The sequence below is a fragment of the Pholcus phalangioides genome, unplaced genomic scaffold (assembly GCF_987345545.1).
Source record: "Pholcus phalangioides strain wild (caught in Gottingen) unplaced genomic scaffold, Ppha-v1.0 ptg000015l_1, whole genome shotgun sequence".
NCBI lineage: Eukaryota > Metazoa > Arthropoda > Arachnida > Araneae > Pholcidae > Pholcus > Pholcus phalangioides.
In genome coordinates this window covers 112571212-112597148 of record NW_028301608.1, presented here as the reverse complement: position 1 = coordinate 112597148, position 25937 = coordinate 112571212, and the positions used below count along the sequence as shown (strand labels likewise).

At 36.7% G+C, this 25937-nt stretch overlaps 1 protein-coding gene and 1 non-coding gene across 3 annotated transcripts in view; both read left to right on the top strand.

The window, feature by feature from the left end:
- klu (zinc finger protein klumpfuss) overlaps positions 1 to 25937 on the top strand; it is a 114133-nt gene that overhangs the window by 66846 nt on the left and 21350 nt on the right. For both annotated transcript variants that reach the window (XM_089245174.1, XM_089245173.1), the window contains exons 2-3: positions 20532 to 20852; positions 21782 to 24083. In XM_089245174.1, coding sequence (XP_089101300.1) covers positions 20765 to 20852; positions 21782 to 24060 — 2367 coding nt within the window. In that variant the 5' untranslated portion in view covers positions 20532 to 20764 and the 3' untranslated portion in view covers positions 24061 to 24083. The remainder of the gene's footprint in view (positions 1 to 20531; positions 20853 to 21781; positions 24084 to 25937) is intronic.
- Positions 16084 to 16155, top strand: TRNAA-GGC (transfer RNA alanine (anticodon GGC)). Its single transcript has one exon. It is a non-coding gene; the product is annotated as a tRNA-Ala (tRNA).

Genomic DNA, 25937 nt, shown 5'->3' with positions numbered 1-25937 from the left:
TTTCATCGTTATTGACGAAATACTGAAAAAATTTAGTGTCATTTCTAGTCATAATTTTTTTCTTCAAATCTAATATTTTTCATGTGGTCACGAGAATGTTGGAAGAAAATTTACCACTTTTCTTTCGGAATCTATAATAAATTTCAGGAATCAATATCTTCACTTAAATGCTGTACTAAATTGAATTTCCGTAACATATTCGTAAATAATCTTTATCAGTAATTGCATTCCGTTATTCATGACTAACCGGAAAAATATTTGGGTATTTTTGCTGATGTTTGGCCCAAAACATTAAATATGGCAATTGATGACCATCACTGAAAATTTTATAATCATTTATGTTTAATTTTTTGTCACTTGGTATGTGTCTATAGACATGAACCACTTCAGGAAAGCAGGACAATGGATGGTGTGATTTTCCTTTCCATCGGGATTAACCATTGCATTCAAACAATGTCATTTCTAGTCTGAATTTTTTCCGAAAATGTCAGAAAAAATTTTGCCAATTTTCTTTCTAAATCTATCATTAATTTCAGTGATCAAATTTCGGTGAGGAATTATACTGATTTGAATTTCTACAATTTATTTAGATATATTTTAATTAGTAACTAAAAGTCGTCGTTTATGTCACATCTCGTGTCAGTTACACGGGAAAAATATTAGGATATTTTTGCTAAAAAGTCAATTTAGTCAAAACATTTAATGAGCACTGGCCGGGAATGAGAATTAATGACCATCAATGGAAATTTTAAAATAGTTTTAATATTTGATCTTTTATACCTTAGTGTCCGCAGACGCGGAAAAATTTTGGAAAAAAGCTGGACAATGGACTTCAGGAATTTTTCTCCCCCAACGGGATTGACCATTACATAAAATCGATACAATTTCTAATCTTAACTTTTCCTGGTCCTAATATTTCCCATGTGGTCACAAAAATGTCGGAAAAAGTTTTTATTACTCTTTTCTCTCTGAATATATCATAAATTTCAGTGATAAATTTTTATTAAAAAATTATACTCATTCAAATTTCTGTAATTAATTTTGAAATAATCAATATCGGCAACTGTTATGTCGTCGTTTATGAATAATTCTAAAAAGAGCAGATTATGTAGAAGGCAGAATTTGTTAATGTTTGGCTAATGTACACTGACCGGAGATTGAGGATTGATGACTATCAATGCAAGTTTAACAATTGTTCGTGTGTTTAATTTCTACATTAGAATTAATTTAGGAAAACATCCGGACAATGCACGTTGTCATTTTTCTCCTGTCGGGAATTGAATGACCATTTCATCAAATCGATGTCATTTCTATATTCTTAAATTTTCTTAGATTATATTATCACAAAATTTCGAAAAAAATTGACCACCTTTTTTTCCTGAATCAACATAATAAATTTCATTAAATAGCTTCAATTTCCACTTAAAATTGATTTAAATTTATTCAGGCATAATTTTAATCAGTGAGTGAATGTCGACGTTTATGAGTAATTACGAAAAGAAGTAATAAAAGAAAATTGAATTGAATTGAGCAAATGAATATCGAAAAAATTGATAATGAATGAAAACTAATTGACTATCAATCGAAATTTAAAAGTTATTGATGACTAAACGTTTTAAATATTTCAATGAACAAAATTCAATAAAAGTCTGATCACTTGAACAACTTCAAGTTTCGTTGAAAAATTAATGAAATAGTTCAGATAATGAAAGCAAATTAGATTATATAAATCCAAATAAAAATTGGTTATCAAAAATAAGTGTTTTACAATCAATTTCTTGAAAGAAAGCATTAATAATTAAAACTAAATTTGTATTCGATTGTGATTTTTGTGTTGGTATGTTTTTAGTCAAAATCTGTTTTATAAGGAAAAATTTAAATTTTGTATTCGAAAATTAATTTTCAAATGAAGAATTTTGAGGACGCAATAAAAAAGTTATTATTTATTTTCACATGAAATTAGAATTTATTTATTGCATTGTTTGCGGCTGATTCCGGATGAGCAAGTGGGGCATTCACTTTCTAAGGTGGAGAGGACGGGGCTGACATCTACTTGATAACAGCCCTAACTAAATATCTTTAAAAATTCTGTTTATTAGAGGGGCTTTTTTAGTGCCCTACTTCACTCACGACGTCCTTTGAGTGAAAGTCGGGCCCAATGTGAATTGTAAATTGAAATAAAAGTATAAAAGAAAGTGAAAAATAATTAACTTAGCAATTGAAGTAAAAAAAACTAATCGTACAGTTCCAACTCCAATGTCCAAAACTCTAACTTAATTCCAAATTAATTTCCTAAAAACATGATCATTTGAATAACGTCAATTTCCAGAAGGAAATGATTGAAAAATGATCAAATTTTGCGTGTAATGGAGCAAAGTAATTTAGTTTCACAGAGAAATTGATTTTCAACTTGCTGGAAATATAATTAGTCATAAAAAAGGAAAACAAATCAGTAAATTAGATATAATAGTAATTATTTCTATTAGCTCAAATTTGACGAGCGATTTTCATTCATTTTTCGGTATTTAATTTAATGACAGCTTAATTCCTTTCTAGACAGTGAGAAGTAATTTTATTATAGTACGGTTCAAATTTCGTTTTTTCAAATACCAATCCGTTTGCAGTTTTTAAAATTGACCACTGGTTAAACTTATTTTCTGCCTTAGTTAAATAACATGAGAATAAAATGTGAACATAAATTCCTGAACAAAATCGAATGACTATAATTAAATCTTAAATGAAAATCTTAATCAAGAACTTGTATAAGAGAGTTTTAAAAAAATTCAAATGAAATCATTTTAAAAAGTGAAATTTTCTGAATAAAAGATTGAAATGAAAAGTGTCTTAGAAAATGAAACGATGAATTCTTTTGCTTTCCGAAGTGGGTGAGAATTTCTGAAAAATGAAATTTCTTTTCAATGTAAAAATTTCTGAAAGATTTAAATAAAAATTTCCAAAGAAAAAAAAAAAATTTTAAAAAGTGAATTTTTTATATAAATTAAAGGAGGGTTTGTAAGAAAATCAAATATAAGAATTTCTGCATAAAATCAAATATAAGAATTTCTGCATAAAATCAAATAAAGATTTCAGAATAAAATCAAATAAAGATTTCAGAATAAAATCAAATAAAAATTTCAGAATAAAATCAAATAAAGATTTCAGAATAAAATGAAATAAAGATTTCAGAATAAAATGAAATAAAGATTTCAGAATAAAATGAAATAAAGATTTCAGAATAAAATGAAATAAAGATTTCAGAATAAAATGAAATAAAGATTTCAGAATAAAATGAAATAAAGATTTCAGAATAAAATGAAATAAAGATTTCAGAATAAAATCAAATAAAAATTTCTGATTAAAATCAAATAAGAATTCTAGAATAAAACCAAATAAGAATTTCTGAATAAAATAAAATAAGAATTTTTCTGAATAAAATAAAATAAGAATTTTTCTGAATAAAATAAAATAAGAATTTTTCTGAATAAAATAAAATAAGAATTTTTCTGAATAAAATAAAATAAGAATTTTTCTGAATGAAATAAAATAAGAATTTCTGAATAAAATTAAACGGAAATTTCAGCATAAAAAAATAGAAATTTCTGCATAAAATTAAATAGAAATTTCTGCATAAAATTAAATAGAAATTTCTGCATAAAATCAAATAGAAATTTCTGCATAAAATCAAATAGAAATTTCTGCATAAAATCAAATAGAAATTTCCGCGTAGAATCAAATAAGAATTTCTGAATAAAATCAAATGAAAATTGCTGAAATCACTTTTCAATGTTTCCTTACATCATTTACGAATGGCAAAGTACAAATAAAAAAAAATTGAATTTTTCTCTTCTCTCCTTTATTATTCACAAAAAAACCAAAACAAATAAATAAAGGGTTGAATAAAATAAAATAAGAAATGGCGTCGGCATCTTGGAATCAGCGACGCCGGCTGAATATTTCAGGGATGCTTTTTTGTTTTTTCTCTTAAAGAAAAAAAAAAGACTTGACAAGACGTTTTATCTTTAGCTTCATTTATTTATTTGTTAAAAGTAGTCACGCTTGAAGAAATTATTTGTCAGATTTCTTCTTGTTCTTTGAAATTTATTTTTATTTCATTATATTTTTTACAAATATATTTTCTTCAGTTGAGGGTGACATTCTTCTCTGTCCCTAGTTTTCTTCTTTGTTTTATTATTACGATAAGATTCTTTCTTTTCCCGTGACTTGAAATTTTAATGAAATTCTTCAGGATAAATTCTATATATGCATTTTTTTCTTTTCAATGTTTATTATACATGCACCCAAAGACAGAGGTCAAAGTCGTACACGTCGCGTGTTTTTCATATTGAAGACAGAAATGTTGTTGTTTTTTTTTTCATTTTATTTATACTATTTTTCCGTTTTTATCAAAATATTTTCTAAGGTCTAGTCTGTTTAATGGTTGAATGGACAGCCGACCAGTTCAATATACGATGGAACTTTTGGTTGTTTTTTAGTCCTTTGGTGGGAGTCAGTCTGGAAATAGCTCTTAATCCGAGAAGGATTATTCTTTGGTTTTTGATGGGAGTCTGGAAATTTCTCGAGAAAGAGATTGGTTTGTATTATTTGCCCCGGTCGTCATTGATTTTGGTTTTTTTTTTTTTAGATCAGCGTTTCTCAGCCTATAGTCGGCGGACTAGAGGTGGTCCGGAGGCAGACTTGGTAATATAATTATAACTGAATGAAAAATTACTCAATTCTTGTAATTGATTTTAGTAATATCTTCACGGGTTTCAATAAAAATTACACCTTAACACTTAAAATAACCATATTTAATCGTGAAAAATGTGGGAGGTCCTAGGTATGGATGTCATACGTGTAGCCAAAAAATTAATTTTACGACCAACTTGCTAATTACCACTAAAATTACTGAAGGGTTAACGAGTAAAGGGCTGCAGAAAATCGCAGTAAACGAAAATGTGTTTCACTAGAAAAACATTCATTGCGATCATATTTATCGAGAAAAATACGAGAAATTGGGATCCTCCAATACTGAGAAATGACCAACATATGATAAATGAAGGGCTGTTGGAAATTGCAGTGAGTTGAATAATAGTTCAAGGAGATAACATTGATCATGACAAATATGAGAGAGGAATTATAATGCATAAAGTTATGGAAATTACCTTCTTTCACGATTTTAATTCAATTTAAATAATCTTCTTCGAAAGAGAATTGGGAAAAAATTGTCGAACAGAAAAAAAAGACACAGGAATGACGTGTAAAAGTACGAGAAATTCCTGCTTTATATATGTATATTTCACTTCTGCATTAATATGTCCCGTAAAAAACTGGACACATGGTCACACAACTCATGCTGTTAGCAAATGGTTCGTGATATCGTTTCAGACGTTTTACTGATCCTTGGGCTCAGAAAGGTTAATAAACACTGTTTTAGACAATAAGACAGTGTTTCTCAGAGTGTGCGTCGCCAACCTTTGTCAGAGGGGTCACGGCTAGCTGGAGATTTTGATTTGTGTGCCTATTTATGCTGTGAAATAGTTCTTTTATGAGTGAAAATATCTACCAAACTATTTCGGAGGAACTACAGATGACCTATGAATGAGCCACGGGTGACAAAAGTTCCGATGAGAACCACTGCAATAAGACAATGGTATATTGAGAATAGTGTTTCACATTAGGACATGCCAAAGAACTATTTCATCGAACACTAAAAGGACCTGAGCGCAATCTTCGCTAAATGATATTCAGTGGCTACATTTTCAACATTTTAATTCTAATTTCTCTTTTGCTCTGAAACACTTCCAGTAGAACCCTCGGCGAATTCTCTTCTGCATGCCCAGGGTAACGAGGACCTTTTGAAAAGCTAGTCTCCAGACATGCCCCCCCCCCCCGCATCTTTAGAGGAGCTCCTAGGCAAAAATTTTCAGGCCCAGGAATAATAAATTTATAGTATAAAAATAAAAATGATAGGATTCGTCCAAGGCCCATGGCTGCAGCCTTGCCTACCCCATTCTTGTGGGAAGAGAAGCATTTTTCTAGATCTAGGCGTTTTTCCCAACTGCTATCAGTTATACCGGTCCACTGGAAATTGATTTGAAATGAATCATTTCACTCTAGATATTTTTTCATCACATTTTTCATTGAACGACTCTCATTAAAAGATATACACTGAAATCTCGATACAACGATACTCTGTTAAGCAAGAAAAATATCGTTGAAGAGGGATTATCGTTACATCGAGAGGCAGAAGTTTAACATTAGAGTGTAGACATTTCCAAACAAGACTTAAAAATCTGTCGTTGTAGAGGGATTTATCGTTATATCGAGTACCATTGTAGCGAGGTTTCACTGTATTAGGATTTATTAGCTGTTCACACTGCATTTTGCACTTCCTACAAGTAAACATCTTTTCTTTCTAGGTCCTCGACACTAATACAGGAATCAATCGGGCCTCGGCCTTAAATAGGCTTTTTAGTTCCCCCATACTGAATGGAAAACATTGTATTCTTCAGTTGTGCAGGGAATTTGCAAGGGGGAGGTAACGGCGGTTTTTTGCAAAGGCAAGAAACTTCTCCGAATGCATTCAGAAACTTCTGAATTTTTTAAACTATAGTATGTAGTGAAAAGCTTTTCTAGAATTACTGTAATAGAAATGTAATACAGAGAGACTTGAGCAAATTTCGTGTGTTCGGGGAAACCACTATAGCAAAACATTTTGGAAAACCCTATTCTATATAGTACAATCTCCCAGAAAGATCATAGTTGGCCGAATGTTCAATTCATAGACCTGCATACCTATAGCTGATCTGATTGTATCGGATCCCTTTGAATGTGCCTTTGATTCTCCGATTCCTGAGATGGTTTTAATTTTTCATAGCAATCAATCAATAGTTAATGATGCATATATAATTGAATCAAATTTTAGGGGGTTTTTCATTCCCGAATTCAAGCCTTAGGACGAAAGTTCTCGCTGATAAAATAACCTAATCATTAAAAACTGGCTTCTAAATTTTTCCCCTTTTTCAAATAACAATTCACAAGTTAAAAAAAAAATCATTATAAGTAGTGAAAACATCTAATATATTCTTAGTATAAGACCGCAGCCTTGTAATTTATTTTTCGCAGTAATTTTTCTGCCATTACAGTCTTCATGAACGCAAGGAATTATCGCACTGGACCACCACTATCATCGTTTATTGAACATATTTAGGCTTGCAACATCCTAAAGCAGGCGTCTTTAACCCATGGTCTGCGGGCCAAATGTGGCCCTTCGAATTTTTTGTTGTGGCCCTCCGGCCATTTTGGAGAGTAGTTACTTTGCATATAAAATTCCAAAAAAAAAATCGCCTTTGGCCGCTCTGAAATTTGTACTGCTGTATTTAGAACTGTGAGATACTTTCCAGATTCAATAGTAATGTTGTGCATTTGATACATTAAAAGGTCTGTCGTAACGAATTCGGGAGGCCTTGAGCCAAAACAGTTTTTTAGGTCTATGAGTTCTTATAGGCTACATATTTTGAGAGGCCAAATTCGACATCAAAAAGGTGTACATAGTTGCACAATTTACAGAAATGTTGACACCTTGGTGAAAAAATAATTTTAAAATTCACGAAAATTTATAATTAATGAAAACTAGTTACAGAATTACTGAAAGAAATAATTTTAGAATTATTGAAAATTATATCCGGATCGTCAAGAGTAATTTCAGAATTGTTAAAAGTAATAATTTTCATGAAAAAATTAGAAACTCAGTAAATTTGGAGGAATCCCGGTTTAATAACCGAGAATACCACAGTATGACTGTGTGGCCCCGCGGGCTTCGTGGAAAGCTCAATTTGGCCCGCAATGTCTGAAACATTGAAGACTCCTAGATGATTCAAATACTGTTTTTCGTAGCTTTTAACCTTGTTTCATGCAATGCATTAAATTTTTAGCATTGCTGGCAACATTTCTTGGAAATTCTTCCCATTTCAGGGGATCGCAGTTTCTCTCTAAAAAAATTTATTTCTTAAGAAATTTGAATTTCCAATTCGCTGTTTAATTAGTTACTCCAGCATAGTACCAAAAATCAATCTATGTCAGTAATTAATTTAAGTAAATTTTAAAAGTTTAAATATAACCTATTGAACAGTTCAGCAAAACAAAATCCTCGACCATGGTTGAGAAAAAACAAAGAAGAGCGCTTAAGACTGACCATGATCTTGAGAAAAGAACAATGGCATGGCAGTGACACTATTAAACGCTCGACATCTTAAACAATGTCAGACAAAACAATCGTTAAATGAGAGTTTCGAATACAACAAAATCTCTTTGAAAGTCTCTATAAAAGGGCCGCCGTGTGTGCATAGGGCAAATTTTTTTTGTTCCGAAATGCTTTCTCCATGTGCTCGCTCACCTCTATTAAGGGAACATCTCTTATAGTTTTTTGAGAAATTTTTCGGTTTATCTCTTTTATAAAATCTTATTTTAGAACCAAACTCAAGTGAAATCACAATTTCAAAATTTTCAATTACTGAAATTTTTTTAATGAAAATTCCTTTCAGAAAACTCCTAAAACATTCAATAACATTTATGGTGGGATTTTCAGACATTGAAATATCCTTCGACACTGAGACTGTTCATCCATATGTTACAATACAGGGGATCCCTTAACTTTAGGGGGCATAGGCTTAAGGTTATTAGAAATAATGGAGAGTCTTAAATATTGAACCTTAAAACCGATATTTCTGTAGATATTATGGAGATGTTGAGAAAATATTAGGGGAGGCTCAGGCCTTATGTGAAAATTTACCTTCTTCTTTTTAGAATGGTCATTAATAGCAACCGGAAGTTCAGGCAAAATGCCATAAATGCCTTTTTTTGCCTGTTTTCAAGCATTTTTGGTAAAAATGCCTTTTTGACATTTTTGTGCCACAAATGCCTATTTTAACAGAGTTTTAAGTTTATTAGTGAATTTCAGAGGCCATTAATCTATAAAACGTGGATATTTTGAGCATTTAGAACAAAAGAATTGCTCTTTTTAAAATTTTCCAGATCTCGAATAAGTGATCCGAGAGATTGGTATTGCCATGCATTAACTTTGATTAAACTGCATGGTGTCAGACGTGAATGATTTTGTTACAGAAAAACGCAGCCCGTGTTACAAGAGCAGAAGAAAATACAAAAATTTTTGGTTCCTCCACATGCTGCTTCACATGTCTCGTTCAGGCATTAGACTGCGTTGTATATGTAGCGGACCGATGATTGTCCCTAGGGGCCATGAATTGACGTCATGGCTCACACAAGGCAAGGTAAGGGCGCTCAGGGCTCTGGAACCCATGTTGTTTTGAATTTATTTTCTGTACCATAAATGCACTGCAAACAACCGTGGCTATTTATTAAACATACATATTTAGTATTCGATTAAATTGGCCAGAGTCGCTCCCAGGGGTGCGTGACAGATACGGCCACGCTGGGCCACGTGCTTGAAGAAGTCTCGCATAAGTGGTAATATTTCACAAAAATAGAACAAGATAGCCATGCTTCAACTACAGAAATGATAATGATTATTCCAAATAACACAACAAATGAACGAGAATTATTAGCAACTGTAAAGGGAGCTCCCACGGATCATTTTCCCTACTGGCTCCGTGTCTGGTAATGGTGGCTCTGGAATTGGCTTAATTCTGAGGGTCTTCTAACATTTTATTTTGCCTTAAAATCAATTCAACTTGGATAATAATAATCCAGTTATTATAAACTGCAATTAAAACAATAGACGGATTAAGTGCAACCAATTTTTCAGCTAGTTTTTGGACCCTTAATATACCCTTGTTTTGGGTTATTTTTTCTTCCTTTAAAAAATTATAAATGCCTTTTTTCAGTGCCTAAACTTCCGGGCTCTAGTCATTAATTTTGTCGAAAGCGAGACGATCTGGTTGGTTTCTCACCAAAGAAATGAAATTAAAAATTTATTTCACTAATTTATATTTTGTGAAGAGCAGGGATTGACAAATTCCTCTCTCTGTTAAATCGGAGTCTATGAATAACAGAAATGTTTCTGATTTCAAGACAATGTATCTCTTAACATAGGAGGAGGGAAAAAATCCCGAAAAATCGAAAAAACATTGTTTATGACGATTTTTCTTGAAAAACAACAAACTCACGCTTGGCTCCTAAGAAGTTTGGCCGGCACCGAATTTTTTTTTTTTTGATTTGTGAAGCCCTCGTGAAGGATCCATTTTTCATATCCGGAACTTTGAGAAAAGTCTAAAAATTTGACTCAAATTTCAGCTGGACACAGACCCCTGGTTCACATCTATGCAACAGGTTGATTCCCATGTCTCAAAAGAAAAAATGCGTCAACATCAAATGTATCAGATAAACGTCCTGAAACTCAGAAACGATCCGATCATCTCCGTTTATTGATGGGCCATTGTATTACTCCGAGTAAATTAGATACTCGACGCTGACGAAGATATTCGAATCGAAACAAAACGGCTCGTACCTTTTAAAAATGAAGATTGCCCGTAAGATTAGAAGAGAATACACGAGAGTCGTATATACCAGAGATAGATGCACCGAGTCGTAGGTAGCCTACGCAGGCCTAATAATCGGAAGATTTAAAGGCACCACACTCGCTGTAAGGATTCCTCTCGCTGTCAGTTTCAGAAATTGAACTTGTCACCGAGATATCGTGATCTGTGATCGTGTGAGAGAGTCACCTCCTGTAGAGAGAGAGAGCCATCCAGGCATTCAAGAAACATATAGACAAAAAAACTCGAATTGTTAATATTTTCAGATCACGTATCAAGCGTACATACGAGTGTGGAAAAAGCTTCACAATCACCAGAGGGCATCCGAGTAAGAATCGTACATTAGATAGTAATCCTCCCAAACCCAAAACGCGTTTCTTAACCCTTGGGAAATATATAGAAAAAAAACTATATAATAATAATATAAAGAATAATCTTATCTCTATTTTTCTGTGGATTTGGCCATTTATTTATTTCTCTAGTCATCATTTTTCCTTCAAAAAGAGACACCAACCACCCTCTCAAAATATGGAACATTCCAACTTTTAGAGGGTACCGGTTATGGATCATATCAATCTCCAAAAATGTCTGTATGTGTGTATTTAAAATGCTGTCAAATTCGGTTATAACGTATAATTGATGGTCTGGACTGATCCCTATATAGAATAATGCTAAAATGAGTCTCCGCTTGCATTTTTATCGACGTTATCGTCGTTTGTTTCCGAACTTTTTGGCTCCTCGCATTCAGCCAGGAGCGAGCTGTGCTATATAGTAAGGGCTGTTTCATCTCTTCAGCCTTGACTCAGTGGACGTGGTCTAGAGCCGCTGTGTGACGTCACGGCCCCGATATTCTTTTCTCCCAGGTGACATCAGCCTTACAAAACGTACCGTATCGAAGAGGATTATTTTAAAATTTAATCGCTTATTTTACTGAATAAGTGAGAGATTTCTTGTTATAGTGTTCTTTCGGTGTCACTGGTATGCGCGGGTGGTTATTTTTTATAATATATTTTCTTGTGTAAATCAGTGACAAACAAATATGACTTGCTGCGCGATTGCCACGTGCAAAAAAAAGCAATTCTCGGATAAATTTCTCCTGGATAAATACTTTAATTCTTTGGTTGATTAACAGTGACGTTGGAGACGCGGAGAAGAACGGCTGATAGAAGAACAGCTTCCACAAAGAGTTTTGGGTTTTTCGTTCCCTAAAGAAGTCGGAGGCCTGGTGCTCCCGCCGTTAAATCCACCTCTACTCATAATATAAGTTCCCCATGCACATGAGGCTCTCCGGATAGGCCCATATGTCGAAGTGACTCTGATTCTATGAGCATTTCCGATGGATTTTGAAAATGGTCACCCATTTTCCCACCAAATTTTACTTTCAAGCAGGGCTGGACAAATCCCAGGAGCCAAGTCACCGTGTCAACTAAAAAAAATTTATTTGCCCCAAAAACTTCCCATGTTTTATGGCGAAATTGGAGGGGGAGGGTCTGAGGATCACACAATATTTTAAGAATTTATGCCACATAAAGGGTCACCACCTCCCGGAGAAGTCACAAATTAGTCTATTTAGGATCGTTTATCTTGAAAGAAGAAATGGTTGGCGCTCTCCTGATAAATTTCGCTGGAGTTTGCATTTTTTACCGATTTGTCCTGTCCTGCTTTAAAAGCTTTATTTCTTCGTCTGAATTTTTTCTTTCACTACTCTCTGTGGGCCCTTTAGCCACCTGTCATTGCTCCGCTTCCACTTGATTTTCCTCCCGTGGCCCCTCCCTTTAAAATATCCCAGGACCACAAGGTGGGGGGGGGGCACATATAGTCCCAGGTTAAGAACCACTGGATTAAACGTTGCCCGTTTTACTCAAAATTCACAGTGATACCCCTCTCCATCGCGTGCTTAGTTTCGGTCCTAAAAAAAGATGGCAGGTGTTTTTCCCATGTACATGCGACATGAAACCCAACCTCCTGTTGATGATGAGAAATTACACGAAAAGATAAATCTAATATTATTACCTACCATTCATCTGTACTGCTTTTTTTTTCGGAATACTGGTCGAGCAAGAAAACCACAAGAATGCTAATGATCGGAAATGATGTCGCCCCTCGAACTAGTAGGTGTGTGTGTGTGTCTTGAATAAATAATGTTTTATTTTGTTTTTTTTTCACCAGAAAAATCTCTACATCCATTTATTACAGTTTCTATGATTACACGTTAATGGAGAAAAAAAAATCCTTAATGAAAATGATCAATGATAGGATTCATTTTAGTGTTGTTAATATTTCCCGTTCAGTGTTTATCTTGTGATTTCGTGTTTCGTTAGGGGAGAGAACACTGATGGGACATGAAAAACTGGACATGTGTAGGGAACTGTGTATCAGGACATATCACGAGTACATTTGATCTGCAAGAATCAACTAAAGATGTCAGGTTATAGAGATTGAATCATTTCTATGAGTGTCGGAATCGTTTTAGACCTGTGGGTTTGAGGTTTTATGTGGGAAATTTTGATTTGTGAATTAAAATTCTGGGATGTTCAGCCTTGTTCTATAAAATATTTTGGTGCATGAACATTCCCGGATCCCCTGATTATTTAGGTTTATTAAGTCTTTTTCGTGGTGTTTTACAAAAATTTTATTCATATGGGGGTTCATTAAACATTTACACGATTTTGTGAGCTGCTGCAGATTGAAATGTGATGTTGGATTGAAGCTTAATGAATCGCAGTTTGATCATTGATTCATCAGAATCGAGACCATCACTTGGTGTTCAAGATTATTCTCGACCAGCCGCGGAGTTTTTCAACGAAATGCAACTCATTTTGTCTGAATTAGAACTGATGACGAGGTGTACTTCAACCATTCAAAGATTGGAGGTTGTTTTTTATATGATGTAACATAATAGTGTAAACATCAAGATGTGTTTCTCATTTTTTCTTGAAAAATCTCCTGCATTTTTGTTATCACAGGGTTCGGTAAATTTAAAAAAGAAGCGACAACCAAATTTATTGAGAGTAAAATATACTTTTCCTAAGAAAAAAACCCGTCCAAAATAATGTTGTTTTTAACATAGAAATTTTTATAGACACGCTCACATAAATTTCGTTAAATTTGTGTCGTCCTCAAACTCGAATCTAATGACCAGACATTAAAAATTTTAGGTGTCAGTAGCAATTTTTCAGTCACCGTGGAGACCTGGTGCCTGGGATCTGTCACGTCCTGGTCTACCGCAGATAGAACTTGAAATTTAGAGCATTTATAATGACGAAAAGCCTTGTAATCCCTTAGGAGAATCATATTTCCGAAACTTCTCAAAACCTATTCAGATATAGGAAAGTTTTAAAATCCAGGGGAGAATTTGGTGATTGACAAGGACATGTATTTGACTTGAGATGAACCTGGGCAAAATAAAAATATATATTTTATATAAAACAACCTAAATACTGAAACTATTAGACACAAACACGTATAGAAGAATTTCAAGATTTCAAAAATTTTTAATTTTTAAAATTATGTGAAAAATATAGTACAAGATCCTCGTGGATATTCATAATTATTTCACCATTTGTCCCTACAAAAGGCTCTTGTATAAAAAGAAAAAAGTACTTGAGGTGAGACCAATTCGCACTCCACATGTATATCAATCAGCATTCCATGGAATCATCCAAGCCAAGAAATGCTCCTTCTTCTTTTTCTTGGATCCGAGGATTCTTGGAATCCCTGGACCGTAGCGGCTGCCATTACATTTTATACACAGGTTACATATAACATAATACATTACATGCGCGAATCGTATTTGCGGTTATGCGGTTCCCGTCGTCATTTCCCAAGTTGTATTTCCTCGAAGTTGTCCAGATTTTTCTCACTCTATTCGACCATGGTTTTTTTTTTATTTCAGTTTACGGGTCAAAAGCCTATTTTGTCAAGTGAAAAGAACTTTCTGTCACCATAGACGGCAGGGTCGGGCAGTATTAGACATTCTGCGGCTGTGAGTGTAGATGATTTTGCGACCCTAAAAAAAATATCCATGGGCCCTGTCCGAAGTGGTAACGGATATGCTAACGAGTCTCAATGGATTACATCATTCAGTTTGTTTTTCTCGCCAAATTTGCTAGAAAATACATAAAGAGGAATCTCTAAAAGTCTTGTCTGAAATGGGTAGGAATGCGTGTATGTGATGATAAGATATTCGACAATTGGTGTCTTATTAGACTCACAAGGGCAAACGACGCATGTGCCCAGGGCCCACGAATTTTCAGGGCCTCAAAATTGGTTGTATTTTATATTTTAGTCCCATCTCCCCCTTTTTTCTGGAACATTATCACTTTCTGATCTAAGCGAAGGCCATCGTATACTTTGAGGATTTATTTTGGCAGTAGTCATGCATAATTATATACAATAATACTATGTAAATATGCTTCAAAGAATGTTACATACACATACATGTAAAATCTAAAGTAGCAATGTGTGTATTTAAATATAACATATTCGGAAAATCACTTAAACGACCCGTGACATGTTTACAGATCGCTGAGGCACAGTTCCAAACTACTTAAGTGACCCGATGCACATGTACAGATCATTTGAGTGACTCGCGATGCAATTCCACATCACTTAAAAGGCCTACGGAATATTACCAGATAACTTAAATGGCTCCCGGGACATTTCCAGATCACATAGATAGCAGGCCCACGACATATATGTAGATCACTCAAGCTGCCTGCGGCACACTTCAGATTACTTAAGTGACTTGCTACACAGTCCCAAAGAACTTAGTTATCCGCGGCACATTTACAGATAACTAAAGTGACCCAAGGCACATTCTCAAATCACTTGAGTGATGTGAGGCACAGTTCCAAATCAGTTAAGGGACTAGCGGCACATTTGCAGATCGCTCAAGTGCCCCGCAGTATATTTACTTTAGATCGCTTAAGTATCCTGTTTCGCTATTACAGATAACTTAATTAAGTAGTCCGCGCAAAGCCGCAACTAAGGAGGAGCACGCGGGTTTGACCAACACTGTCTATAGCAGAAAGCCTCCGAGCGAACTTTTCGACGTCAATGAAGTCGTCCATTTCACCTATAGTCATTGGATATACTGCAAAGAAAGGTAAAGATTTCGCATACGTCGGACTGCTATATCCAATAGCTAGAGGTAAAATGGACGACTTCAGTGACATCAAAGCTTCGCGTGGAGGCTTCCTGCTATAGAAGGTGTTGATTTGGTATCCCTGGCGTAGTTGCGGCCCTGGGCCCGCGACAAGTTTCAAATCAATGAAATTGCCCCACACACCTATGGGTTAATACAAGATTCATTGAGAGACTAGTTATTTGTGGAGATGAAGATTACAAGGAAGAAAATTCATCACTGCCCCCACGGGGACTCGAACCCCGGTCTCTCGCTTGCCGGACGTGTGCTCTACCATCGAAGCTGTGGAAGTAGATAGAATGCTTCAACCTTGGAGCCTATGCCATTCACACGAGCTATTAGTTGATTGTTGATGCCGTCCATGTACGGTGCCTTGCAACGCCTTTGTAATAATAATAGTTCCAAGGTTGAAACATTCTATCTGCTTCCATAGCTTAGATGGTAGAGCACTCGTCCGGCAAGCGAGAGACCGGGGTTCGAGTCCCCGTGGGGGCAGTGATGAATTTTCTTCCTTGTAATCTTCATCTCCACAAATAACCACTCGATGAATCTTGTATTGACAAGTGGAGAGGACGTTTCCACCACGAGGGAACCAAAAAAATCCTCCAAAGGATAACTTATGATTACGATTTTTAACGATTTCACTCATCGATGTCATAACTATGAACGGATACCGTCAAAATCAAACAGGTGATTTTATACAGTTGACGTTGCTTAATCTGATCGCATCGGGACTCGCTTCTTTATATAAGACGGCCCAGCATTTTATCATAATTTTCCATATTTGACATCTATAAAACAGAATTACTTCAATTAAATGACATACATAGTCATTTCATTTCAAATCTGGTTTCACTGTTTTTGCGGCCCTCCGCACCCACGTAAGTCCGGCCCTGGCAGCGGTCACTTTTCATTTCAGTTGCCCATTGATTGAAATTTCAACAGCCTAATGACGAAGCGGCAGCCTAAGAATCATGCGTGAAACCATCGATTAACTATGAATATGTTAATGCGAAAAAATCAAACGATAATAAATACTCTTCATGCAAATAACATTATATCTCAATCGTGTAAATAACATTTTTTTAGGCCACGTGACCTGTTTGTAAGACATAAACGTGTCATATTACGAGACCGTGTCGCCCCCGTCGAACATTATTAATAATATATTTTTTTTACTCAAACATTACTATTATTATTACAAAGGCGTGCTATCGACTATTTACTATTTTGTCATGTTATTAAGCAACAACTGCGTTTGATTCTTCCTACTTTAATGCATTCATGTATGATAATACTACTTCTCTCTTCTTATTTGATTTTTCTTATCTGTGATATGGCCTCGATTTGATGTAATTTCCTATTGGCAGGTTTAACACAATCATGTTCGCCTCTGGTCATGATTTATGACCCTTTGAGCGGCTATTTTGGCGCTAAATTAATTCCTCCCGAACTTTGTTTTACTTTTTTGCCTTTCCTTTACTAGCTTCTATCATTTTCTCTCTCTACTATCGGTGTTCCGTTCCGAGTTGGTGTAGCTGGTATAGGCGTATTCTCAGGTATAAGAAATGGAAATATAGTATATATTGGTGTCCATGATGTACCTACACAAAACTATTTTTGGTTTCCGTAATCACAATAATGCATGTTTGCTGAATGTTTGTAGATGTTGCGAACAGTTGCTGTAATTCGAATGACAGAGTTTTAGAATGAAAATGTGTTACTCGATAGTGGAGTATATTAACGATTTTTCCAATTGGCTGAACATACAAACTCATGAACATGCGCTGATACAGGACGATGCGTCGGGCATGGCGAATTGTGGAAGTTCTTTGAATAATCCCGTATTTTTCGGAACAGCGAAATTTTCCCATATTATTCGGCTTTTGGGAGGACGTAATCTTTCTATCCCCCCCCCCCTACCCCACTGGATTCATACGATATTTACTTTTTGTGAGGTGCTGTTGTGCGCTCTCTGAAAACAACCTCTACGGCATCATCCTATATAAGTAGATATGTACTTGCTTATCTAGAAGGAGTTGATTCCTCGTCGGTGTCATCTTTTGAGAGCTTCTGAAATTTTAGGTATTTAGAGATTTATGAAACCGCACCAAATTGTGGTGGGAACGGCGGTAAAATTCGAAGTAACAACTTTCATCTTTGCTGAGAAAACTTTTATCTATTTTCATAGATAACAGTAAAATAATTGCAAACTTTATATTTTCTCCTTAATTGACAATTTTAATTAATAACAAAATCCACTGTAATTAATTAAATCGCTGTAGTGATGTATTGTTTAAATCAAAAATATGCTAACAGTACCAATTCACATCCGTTTTTTTAAAAACAAATATGTTTCAATGTTATTATTAGGGTGGACCATCATAGAAGGTTAACGAATAAGAAGCGTTCCAAAAAACTAATGAAAAGTCTTGAATTCAGTTCTGAAGAATTTTCATCGAAACGGTTTTATCAGCATCCATCTCTCACGACTTTTTACCTTTAGAATTCCCAAGTCCCTAGAGAATTCACTACATGACGTCAAGAACTTCCAACAAGGAACGTGCTTTTCCACGCATGTCATATATTAAGTAAATACACAATATATGATAGAGTCGCAGCAGCTGCGTGGACGCGGGACGCCATTCGCTTCCTCTTTCTGGTCAATTGCATGAATGTCATTTCTATTTTTTTAATATTTTATATCTCATTCCTAAATGAAAATAAAATATATCATAAAAAAAAAACCTGAAAATCATAAATTTTCGTATATTCATACTTTTATTTTTGAAAAAAAGAAAATGAATTATTTCTTATATATACATAGATATTTGTGACAGCAATAAAGAGAGAGGTTATGGTTAGGAGATGGTCGTATTTTATTTGAAGGAAAGAAAAATTCATAATAAAAGACTTCTCTTTTTTTGGTAGAGAATTGACAGTTATCTTCGTGAAAGATCTTAACTCTGTTTCCTTGTTATGATAACCGTATATCACACCTGTCCGCGAGATAACAAAAAATACCTCTGTTACCTTTTTCTCTTATTGCATCAGCGGATAAATTGTATATCCAATTCACTGTAATTGATGAACTTGAGAAATGCGCTGGAGCAATTAAGAAATTTCTTGACTGACGTTTAATGAAGTCAATCCATTTAATGAAATCGAATTCGAGTTTTCTTTGTCTACGTTTTAATTTTCTTTCCTAACTTCAACGTTCTCTTTTCGTTAATTAAATTTTTTTTCCCGTTGCTTTACGGCATTTCACTGCAATTTAAACGGTTTTTCCAGACGTGTGTTGAACTTTTTCTCATAGTTTTCTTCGTCTCTTCAAAATTTTGTGTTTTTAAAATAAATTGCTATAATTCAGTATTTGTCGTACTTTCAATTTTTTAAGTCGTTCCGTTTTTTTCATGTTATAGAAATTTAAGCTTTTTTTGCAATTCTACTTTTATGTCATAATTCAAACGTTTTCTTGCATTAATTTATTTTTTGGCATAATCCGAAAACTTTCCTGCCGGAATTTTTTCTCTTCTCTTTTTTTTTGCCACAATTCAGTTTTCTTTTGCCACTTTTCCCTGACTTTAATTTTCAAACTCCAAAATCTTATAATTTTAGCTTCCTCTTGCCAGTCTACAATTTTCATTCTTATTGTAAACTTTTTCATGTCTTGAATCGATTTGCGCCGTAATCCATTTTTCGCCCTTTGTTGCTCTTTAATTGTCACCGTAATTTAATGTTTTTTTCCACATTTTGGTTTCGCCCGGATTTAAACTTTTTTTTTTCAAAACTGTATAAAATTTAAGCTTTCTCTTGCAGAATTTCTCTCTTGTAAAGATATTCATCGTAATCCAATTTTTTTTTTTTCTTGCCGCAATTTATGTTTTTATCAAATTTAAGCTATTTCTTGCCACAATTGAGTTTTGCTCTACAATCTTTTACGTGCTCCAATTAAGTTGTCGCCGTTAGCTAATTTTTTCCCCCCACTGATCAGGTTTTCGATAAACTTTAAACTTCCTGAAGCCATTTCTATCATTATTTGAAACTTCACTTGACGTTAATGACAGCAGCATTAATTAAGTTTTTTTAGCTACAATTGGGTTTTTAAAAAAATGTAGAATGAAAAATTTTTCCCGCAAATGCTCAAATCATTGCTCAATTCTCACAATTCTGAGCTTCTTCTTGCCGTTATTAAATTTTCCCTCCATAACTAAACCTTTTTCATCTCTGAATTATTTTTTTGCTGTGATTTTTTTCCACCACTATATATATAATTGCATTTTTTCTTTTATTTATTTACGTATTTCACTTCTTGCAAATTTTTACCGTAGTCTGTGCTTGTCGCAATAATAAATGATACTTTTTTCGGTAAATAAAGCTTTTCTCAATCCCAAAATTCCATTTTTACAGTATTTTATTTTTAAAAAAAATTCTGAACTTAAGCTTTGTTATGACTACTTTTTATTACTGATATTCAGATTTTTGGCAAAGATATACTTTATTGTTTGTGTGAAATTGAACTTATTGTTTTTTATGCAATAGTTTTTCCACATTATCAAAATCATAGTTTTAATCATTGTCCTCTAAATAAACATAATTAAAAATTAGAAAATATTGACTTAAATTTTAAAACGAGACACATGTATTGAATGCAGTTTAATGAAATTGAGCTTTGATCATGAAATCCTATAATCGATGTTCGCAAATATTATAATGCTAGAGGAAAAACATGTCCAATTCAAAATGATTATTACTCATATAAATGATGTATGAATACACATATTACATACTCAATTCTATTACTAGAGTGTTGAAACTGTTGTTCTTGAAATTCGCATGTAATAGATAAATCGTACTTTTTTTTCTTGCAGATGGAAATCCTCCAGAAACTAGAGCCGACCTGTAATTTGCGTGGCATGAGCAATGGCGACTAATTATGACAAACAGCCGTAATTCGTGACATATTTCTACAGCATTAATTGAAATCGAGCGTGGAAAGAAAAGCAAAAAACAAAAAAAAGGGTGACAAGGCACACTAGGCACAGAGCAGCTATGCAGCAGCGGATGAAGGACCAAAGGCCTTCCTTGGTTGTCCTTTACTATTATGGCTGAGGCCCTTGGCACAGTCTCAGCAACGGTGGCTATCGATACAACAGCGAACATGACGACATCAACTGAAGAAGAAGAAGACGGTAAGTGGCGATACATCAAATAACTAATAACCTCCATTTCGTTCGTACTTTTAAAACTCCTCCTCCTCGAAATGCTATGACTGCTGTACGGCGACCTGTGGAACGTCGACATTTCACACTCCTATGGCAAGATCCCCCCTTCCCCGTAAATCTATTTAATATGTTAGGTAAATTATCATGTATTGACAAAGATGCAATATTACGTGAAAAAAACGCTATTTGGTAAACGTTTGAACCTAAGGTGTTCAACTTTTAGGAGATTGCTTCACTTTAGAATAGCACGTTAGAGATTACAGCCTAGGGGCCGAGCTGCAAGATGTAGGATCCATGTGAGTGACTGTGGCGTAAGTCACTTAAGTGATCTGTAACTGTGGCGCAAGTCTCTTAAATGGTCTGTAGATGTGCTACAGGCTGCTCTCGAGTGATCTGGAACTGTAGTGATATGTAACTGCTATAAGAGTCACTTAAGTGGTCTGTAGATGTGCCGTGAGTCGCTTAAGTGATGTGAGAATTTGTCACGGGCCACTTAAGTGATGTGAAACCACGCGTCACTTAACTGATTTGGAAATCTGCCGCTTAGTCAATTTTTACAGAATCAGGTTTGAGATCACGGATCATCAGATGCCTCCAAGAGCCACATTTAGCCCGCCGGTCATGGGTTGAGCATGTATGGTTCAAAGTGTTCGCCAAGCTTTAAGCTTGTCTTCCACCGGGAGATTCCACGAGTGATAAGTCGCGTGTATACGCCAGACTACTATAGCGGTCATGCACGTGTACGCGACATATTGCGCAATTTGATTTTGCTCATAGTGGCTTCCAATGGATGACCGGCCTTAAGCTAACATAAAATCACGGAATTAATTTTATTTTGATGTTTAGGCTCTGCTTATGGTGTCACTACTAATGTCTACGTGTTATTTTTCTCTCAGGTAACCGATCTACTCAGGCAAATACGATCACAGCACTGGTGAGTGACCTCGTAACGTCCGAGAAGACCCGCAAGAGAAAGCGACTGAGCGCAGTTTTGGACAAGCTCGCGACTCAGATCGAGCACCGCAGGAACAGTGTGGACGGTTGCGGTTCGTCGTCAGAGGACGGCGATGGGAGCAGCCCATCGTCATCAACTGTCTTCGAGTCGCCGACGTCCATAGATCACCAACAAGAAGAGGAGGCTCCGAACAGTTCGGAACCGCCCCGTTGTAAGATGCGCGCTCCCCCGCAGAAACAAACGTCCATCGATACGGAGATGAGCCGCTGCGTACAGGTGAAGCTCGATCTGGTTGGGAAGATGAAAGACGAAGTATCACACGGTGGGGATGATCATCATCATCATCATCACCCTCGGAGCCTTTTGCTGTTCAAGGCACCCCTGCTCACCCCCGTCGAAGACGGGGGATCTTCGACTTTCGATTATCCTCAGGTAAAGAAAGTCCCGTTTAACCCGGCGGCTCCATTGTCTGCAGCTCAACAAGACGCACCCCACCATCACTTGGGGTCGGCTGCTGCCAGAACGGGGGATTTCTCCGACAGGTCCCTTCTGGAGGAGGGTCCCACAGGTATCTTCACCCCACCGACCTCCGACTCCGCCTCTGTTGCCGGTGGTAGTAGAACGCCAGACAGCCCTTCGAGGGATCATTCTCCCAGTCCGATTCGTGAGGATCAGGATAACAACGAAGACGACATATTCACCGGCGAGCCGTCGCCGACGACGAGAAGCACCCCCGGCAGGAAAACGCCGCCGGCACCTCTTCGTCTTCCTCCGTATTTGCCGGAGGGCTATTACCCTGGGATATCCCTGGTGCAGCAGCAGCAGCATCATACGGTACTGCATCACTTGGACAATCCCGTTGTAATGGGCAACGGCGCATCCACGGGTGCTACTGCCCTCTCCCACCTGAGCACTTCTTTTCCGAGTTTCCCGATTTGCGACTGCCACCACTGTCGAACGCTGGCCGGACGGACTCAGTTCGCGAGCGGCTGGGAGGACCTGGTTCATCACAGGGCCCTCATCCAGAAGGTCATGTCCGGTTCTCCCGTGTCGCCCCTAACGCCAGTCTCGCCCATCACTCCTTCGTTCGATTCATTCCTCCAGTCAAAATTTCTTCCGGAACTCTACAGGAGACGTAGTCATTCGGACAGTGACCTGCAGCAATGGCTGGAAAGCGTCGGTGCCGAGGCCAATGCCCATCACCAGGCGATGCCGCCACCTCCTCCAAGGAACTCGGACCAGACTCTGCAGGAATCAGTGCACGGTACCATAAACAGACACGGTAAAACCATTCCGAAACCCCTGTTCATTCCCAGCAAGAGTGGAAGTTTGGAGTCTGACCAGAGCACGCCTCAAGATTCGCCGCTGGACTTATCGGTGAAATCGTCGAGTCCCAAACCAAACAGTGGTGTAGGTGCTGTCACGTCTCGTTCGGACTCTTCATCTCCGAGTTACCCTCTATCGCCTGTACCGCTAAACCGCGAAAAGGACACGTCGAGTCCACAACAAATTCAAAACAACGTGTCGTCTTTCGAGTTACCCAGTGGCGTAAGGACGTTAATGGTACCCAAAGTGGATACAAACAAATTCATCGGAGGTGATAATATATCTCAGTCAGGGGACAGGTATAATAACCTGGACGTTTCGCCCGTCGTAGAAGTCGTAGCACCGGGCTCGGACGTAGCCTACGTGTGTCCGATATGCGGACAGATGTTCTCGTTGCACGACCGCCTTGCTAAGCACATGGCTAGCAGACACCGGAGTCGGCACGCGGATTCATCTTCCAAGAGCTACATGTGTGACGTGTGCAAACGCTCTTTCGCGAGGAGCGACATGCTGACCAGGCACATGAGGCTTCACACGGGGATCAAACCATACACGTGCCGAGTTTGCGGGCAAGTGTTCAGCAGGTCGGATCATCTGAGTACCCACCAAAGGACGCACACGGGGGAGAAACCTTACAAGTGTCCGCAGTGTCCCTACGCTGCTTGTCGGCGGGATATGATAACCCGACACATGAGGACACACGCTCGCTACGAACTGCCGGACAGCAGCTCCAGTTTCGATGACATCGGTGACGCGTCGCCACTAAGCGGCAAAGGCACCCCACCGGGCGTCATAGAGGACAGACAGTCGTCGGCGTCACCTGTCCATAAGTTGAGTGCCTTGAGAGTGAAGAGTCCGGCTCTGAATTCCAGTCCGTCATCAATGAAAGATTGAATCAGACGTTGAGGAAAATTTCGGTAAGTCTTGATCAATTTTTTAAACACTGCACCATAATTTTTGTCTCTACAGATATTAACATTCCATGAATGAAATTTTAGATCAGAGATGATGGTAGTTAAATCATGTCATTCTTTCCAGGGCAATTTCGAGGGCACCATAGCCCACTGCCCCCGGGCAAAGTGATTTTTTGATGTTCTTTGCATGGCTCGAAATACCCGCATACCAATTTTCATAATATACTTAACCGAATCAACTCATATGATATGACGTTCACGTTTCTTCATAACTGGGCTTTTAATTCCGTTGACGTGAACTTCACGTCATACGAGTTGATTGAGTCAAATCTGAGTGCAGTAGCGTATTCAAATCTCAGTTGATTTTGTTAATCTCGAAAATTAGAGGCTTGGGATTGTCCAAAATCATTCGGTCAATCGCGGCAATTGTAACCATATCTCATGAATGATCATAAGATCCACTCTGCACTTGAGGAGGTGGGGAGTGCCCCGGTTGGCACAATCGTTAAAACGGTGCAGATTCGTTCACACCTTTCATGTCTAAAGCCTGCACTAGAAATACGTACGATGCATACTCCTATTAATGCATAGGATAACTAACTAAGGATAACTTATGTTTAAAAACGCGTAGGAGGCGTGCGTGCACCCAATAAAAGCGCAAAAGACTTGCGTACTTCCGTGAGAGAGTAATAAGCATGCGTAACCCCCAGTTATATTATTTTTGATTAATGTTTTGTACTTTATTATCATAATTTCTCCACCGTTGATGATTGTTTTTCACAAACTCCTGGATGGCTTTTCCAAGAAACACCAGGGATCTCTCAACTCTTGCACCATGCCCCCCCCCCCCCAGGCCAAATAATTTCTTGGACCCCTCCCCACATGAGCTCGAAGTACCTGATTACCAATTTCCATACTTACTCTCGAATGCCATTGTTGAACATTTGTTCAAAAATTATTTCTTCCATTAACTCTGAGTTTTCATCAATTACATTTCTTTTGTTTATTCTAGCATTATTCTTTCATTAATTCCGAAATCATTTCTTTCAGTTATTCTACAATTCTTCCAATAATTTTGAAAGTATTTCAACCATTTATTCTAATATTGTTTCAACCGTTTCTAGCAATATTTCTTTCATTAATTTCGAAATTATTTCTTTTATTAATGCTACAATTAGTCTTTCTAAATGTTTTCAATCATTCTCTGAAAATGATCGGTGGGCCACGACAAAAAAAAGCTCCCAGGGCCAAATGTGGTCTTCGGGTCATGCGTCGAAGGCCCCCCTGCCTCACAGGAAACAAAACTTCTTTCCGAAAAGATGCCTCTCTTGAATTATCCTAATCTAATCTCACATTCAAGGGCACCTGGAGAACTTGGAGACTTAATAAAGATTCATGTCCCATAGTCTTAATGGAATCGGATATTAGCATCCCTTCTTCACAAGTCCATCAGGGAAAGCAAAAAAAAAGATGTAACATTCAGGTAAACGAGAGCAGGTGGTGGCACCACAGACACGAAAGCTGTAAATGCTGAAGTAAATTAGTATGGGTCGGATGGAGAGGAACAAGTAAGTACGTACGTACGTACTGTGGGGTGACGACGACCACTTTTGTATTCGTCCAGCGTCGCCCTTGGAAAAGATAAAAACACTTTTCCTTGGAATTTATATAAGGGATATTACAATTCTCCCTCTCTCTCTCTCTCTCTCTCTCTCACACTTAACAGAATTCCACTCTTTTTCAAGCCATGTTATGCATTTTCGGTTGGGATTAAGTATATAGTATTTGTGTGATATTTTGGTGGTGGTATCTTTCTCCTCTGAAGAGAACCAAACCAGTTCTCTGTCTGCAGTTTGT